This window comes from Hipposideros armiger, unplaced genomic scaffold, assembly GCF_001890085.2.
Source record: "Hipposideros armiger isolate ML-2016 unplaced genomic scaffold, ASM189008v1 scaffold_988, whole genome shotgun sequence".
Lineage (NCBI taxonomy): Eukaryota > Metazoa > Chordata > Mammalia > Chiroptera > Hipposideridae > Hipposideros > Hipposideros armiger.
In genome coordinates, this window is record NW_017732338.1 from 204,841 (window position 1) to 209,207 (window position 4,367).

At 55.2% G+C, this 4,367-nt stretch overlaps 1 protein-coding gene across 1 annotated transcript in view; it reads right to left on the reverse strand.

Moving 5' to 3' along the window:
• Positions 1–4,367, reverse strand: part of LOC109375733 (tyrosine-protein kinase receptor TYRO3-like) — a 53,922-nt gene that overhangs the window by 41,546 nt on the left and 8,009 nt on the right. Inside the window, exon 2 of the mRNA XM_019631255.1 lies at positions 508–614. Coding sequence (XP_019486800.1) covers positions 508–592 — 85 coding nt within the window. The 5' untranslated portion in view covers positions 593–614. The remainder of the gene's footprint in view (positions 1–507; positions 615–4,367) is intronic.

A 4,367-nucleotide genomic window follows, 5' to 3' on the forward strand; every position in this document is an offset into this window, starting at 1 on the left:
GCCTGCTCCTCATCCTCAGCCTCTCCACACTCTCACGGTGTGTGTGTTACAGACTCCCTGAGATTTCAGAGGCTGCTGTTCCCTTTACAAACTAGAACTACATCGTGTTCTGTGTCCTGCACTCACACAGGGAGCCCCCAAGTGCGAGGTTGCTTCTGCAGCTCAGACTCGGGTCCCAGTGTGACACAGCGTCTTCTCCACAGGACAGCTGCAGAGGCAGCCAGGTCCCCTGTGAGGTGCAGGCAGGTGCCCTGTGCCCCTCGGCCCCAGGAGCCAGGCTCTGGGTCTCCATCCCTCCCCACAGGCTCCCCCTGGGGTCCCTGTTATTGCAGACACAGCCTCTCTTCGCTGGGAAAGGTTCCCTTACTGCAGCCCAGGCCACCAGAGCTCCCTTAGTAACCTGTAAGCATTGTTTCCTCATTTTGTTCACCAAGACATCAGACAAAAAAAGGAGACCCTGCCTGCCTGCTCTGCCCCAGGGCCCCCTCCCAGGGACCCGCCACTCACCCAGGAGGACGCCTGCCAGTTCGGCCAGTCCTAGGAGCCAGGAGGCCCAGCGGAGGTGGGCGTCTTCAGAGCAGGGCCCCATCATGGGCCACCCACCATCCTGTTAGCTGCAGAGGAAACAGGAGAACAGGAGGGGGGATGGGGAGGAAACCCCATAGCTGGGCGGGGCTGGCGTTTAGTTCCGGATGGCAGTTCAGAGTGAACCATGTGGACCCACGTGCCTCAGTAAATCCTATTAGGACAAAGGTATAACGAACCCCCCACTGATATGCCTTGTGCTGGTGGGACAAGCCCTTCTCTGTGGTCAAAAGGGCTCAGTGACCTTGTAAGGATCTCGACCTGGACCCTAGGCTGGACAGACTCAGCCGGACAGACTCACTTTTAAAAATCATACTTCAGCTACTCCAGCTAGACTCTAAGCAGAACTTCCTGTTAAGACAGTAAATGCCTAGCTTTACAAGAAATGGGTTGCAACAGAAATATTAAGAATGTTTTACAGAAGTAGTCTTATCACAATTGGATTGGACCATTTCACAAAAACTAACAGCTCTTTTTGCTTCTGTACACCTGCTTTGTTTCTGCTGGGGAATAAAAGGTTAAAGACCAATATTCCTCAGGCCTTGCAGTTCCCCCTTCCTCTCCCCGCCTTCATGTTAACATTTAAGGAGGCCTGGGACCAAGCTAACTTTAGTTCTTCAATTCTGTCCTTAGTTTCTAAAACTGATTACATGCATATTTCTAAGAAACAATTTGTGTGCTCAACTCAACCCGATGACAACAGCGGAATGTGGTTTTAACTAAAAAAAATTACACATTCTTTTGGCTTCTGTAATTTACTTTGCATACAGCCCTGTGCTCCAGAGCACAGAGCCCCCTTGTATCCTGGGGCCCACGTGCCACCTCCATGTGCTGTAAATGTCAGTAATTAACTACCCTGCACCCACAATGTGAAAGAACCATGTGTCCCTCCCTTTCACTTTTTATCCAATCCCCGAGACCCCCCTTTGCTTCTCCCGCCCCCCTAACCTACAGCCCATGGATTCCATGTCACCCCCTTATGCTCCTCCTTTGAGTCTAATGTATGAAATAAGCCGCGAAACTGCCATTCCCAGGACCGTTTTCTTAACCCGTTGAGATTTGCTTCCCGGCAACTGTGGTCAGTGTGGCTCAAATGACCTCTCATAAGACGCTTCCTTAGACGGGGTGTTCCTCTGTCCACACACAGACTGTCACTCAGGGTGCTGGGGGCAAGTCTCAATGTCCCCGTCCCCACGTCCCCATGCCTCTCTTGGGAGCACTGTGTGAGAATGGTTTGTTCCAGAAAACATTTGTTTGGGGTTTGGGGAGGAGGAGCTTAGAGAGGACCCCTAAGGAGAGGAGCGCCCCACAAATTCCTTGCTGGCTGAAAATCAGGGACTTTCGAACTCCCAGACAGCTGGTCCCGTTTTCCACATTCTTCTGTCCCGTGAGGCTGCAGAGGTAACTCTTCCCCAACGGCCCCCACCCTGAGCTTCCCAGTTTAAGAGCTCTTAACCTGTGACAGGCGGCCGCCATCATTATGGTCACCTTCCCATTTTACAGAGCGGGGACTTAGGCTCCAGACAGGTCACGAGGTAAACCCGAAGGCCTGGGGGCCAGGATGTGGCAGGGCCTGGACTGGAACCAGGGGTCTCGCCTCCCAGATCCGAGTCGCTCTCAGGTCAGCAATGTCCCCAATGGGGTCTGAGCTTGAGAAGCCACACTGAGGGGCGGCCAGGCCTGTCCCAGAGCGGCCTCTCGCCTCCCTCTCACGGCCCAGGCAGAGCAACTAAGGCCTGTCTGTGTCTACAGCTCAGCCCCGCTAAGTTCCCAAGGTGACACTTGTCCAACCACAGCCGCTTCCTCCAGTGCTCAGCGCATCACAAATGGCCAGACCTGCAAAGGCTGGTGGCCTGACAAGCCTCAGCTGGCCTCCCAGCTGCACCGGGACCCTCCCAGTCCGAGCTGCAGGCTGGTGCCCCTGCCCTGACCCTGGGGCAGTGCACATGCTCCTGGGGGCACAGTCTGGCTTCCACCACCATCCAGTCAGTCACGCCAAGCACAGGCCCCTTGAAACCTGGAGAAGCCCCACTGGTGGAGCCTGCTCCCACCCCCGGCCTGTGCCCAGCTCTGGGCAGGGTCCTTTTGCTGGTGATATCAGTCTTTGTGTGGGACTTCCTCACCACAAGGCCCCCTGTCAGCTACTGGCTGCTGGCCGGGTTCTCAGCATTCTCACCATCACAACCTCTACTCACCCCAGTATAGGCCTCACCCCCACCTCCCCCACAGCAGGGAAGAGGGCGTGCTCTGTGGGTCCCTGTGAGAAGCCCTGATGGGGGCAGATAGGGGAGGGACAGCCCACCCTCAGGCTGCTGCAACTATAGGGTTGTCACCTGGTAGTAGGCATCCTGTGGTTCTCACCCTAGTCCCGGCACTGCCTGTGAGGACGCTGGGGTTTCACACATGCTCTCCCACAAGAAAAGCAGCTTTTAGCTAAACTACGCATGGCAGCTGGAACTGGTTTCTACTCAGCAAATATTTACTGAACACACCTGAGCCTGGGTACTAAGAGGGACTTCCCTTCCCAGCCGGTCACCACCTGCTGCCGTTGAGTCCCGAGGCGTCTGCATGGGCAGCATGTCACCCAGCACCCCACCTTGTGACTCTAGCCCCCATTGGGAGCATTTCCCAGCACTGTGCAGGGAGCAAAATAGCCCAAGACCCCTCACCCCTCAGAGGGAGAGTCTCACCCTCGGTGATTCCAATCTGAAAACTAAACGCAGAGCCGACATCTCATGGTGACACCCCCATGCTGACAAGGAGGCTCTTATAGTAGAATGCCGATGTCTCCTGTGTCACAAAAGTCTGAGGACCGGTGTCAACCAGGGACCCAAGTCAGACCCTTCCTGTTAACAAGGTCTCTCCCAAAGAAGGGGGCTTGCTGGGCACAGACCCCCAATGGCCAGAGAGGGGTGCTGTTTCTCCTACACTTGGGGACTTCCTGACCCAACTGGAAGCACGTCTGTGGTGGCAGATGTCTGTGACCCAGGGCCTCCACTGAGGACACTGAGGAAAGGGGAGTGAAGACCGGCACAGCGGACAAGCCTGACGAACAGTCTTCCAGCCGGTGCCGGAGGTGAACACCACCAGTGACGTCCTGTCGGCTGTCTGTCCCTTTGGTATAAGAAGAAGCGCATGTTCTTCTGTGGTCTTCCTCCCCAAACCCCCAACGCCCGTCTACTCACAGGGGAAGCGTCAGACAGATCCCAACCGAGGGGTGTTGTACAAACACCAGACCAGGGCTCCTCAAAACTGTTGTGACCAAAAGGAAGGTCTGGGAAATGGTCACAAGCCAAGGGGACGTGACGACCAAATGTCAGGTGGTGTCCTGGGTGAGACTCTGGACCAGAAAGGCCGTGTGGTAAACGTGAAGCCATCTGAACACAGTGTAGACGTCCTCACAACATAATGATGTCAGCTCATTAACTGCAGTAAATGTTAAAGGTGTCAGATGTTGACAACGGCGGAAGCTGCATGTGGGCGATGGGAACTCTGTGCCTCCTTCCAGTTAGTTTTAAATTCAAATCTGTCAGAAAACACCAATTTCATTGTTTTAAAGTGCTATCCCTCCCAGCTCTGTGCCTTCTGAGAGATGTGGAGGCGTGTCCACAAGGCCCAGCAGGACCTGCGTGTGCACCTGTCCCCACGTGCACAGACCACCTGGCTCCAGATGGACCAGGGTCCCACTGCCGGGCCTTGAAAGTGGACCCGCACTGTTGGGTCCTGCCCCAGGCCTGGTCCCAGGTGCTTATTCAACTTTCGTTCAGCCGATACTTTCTGAG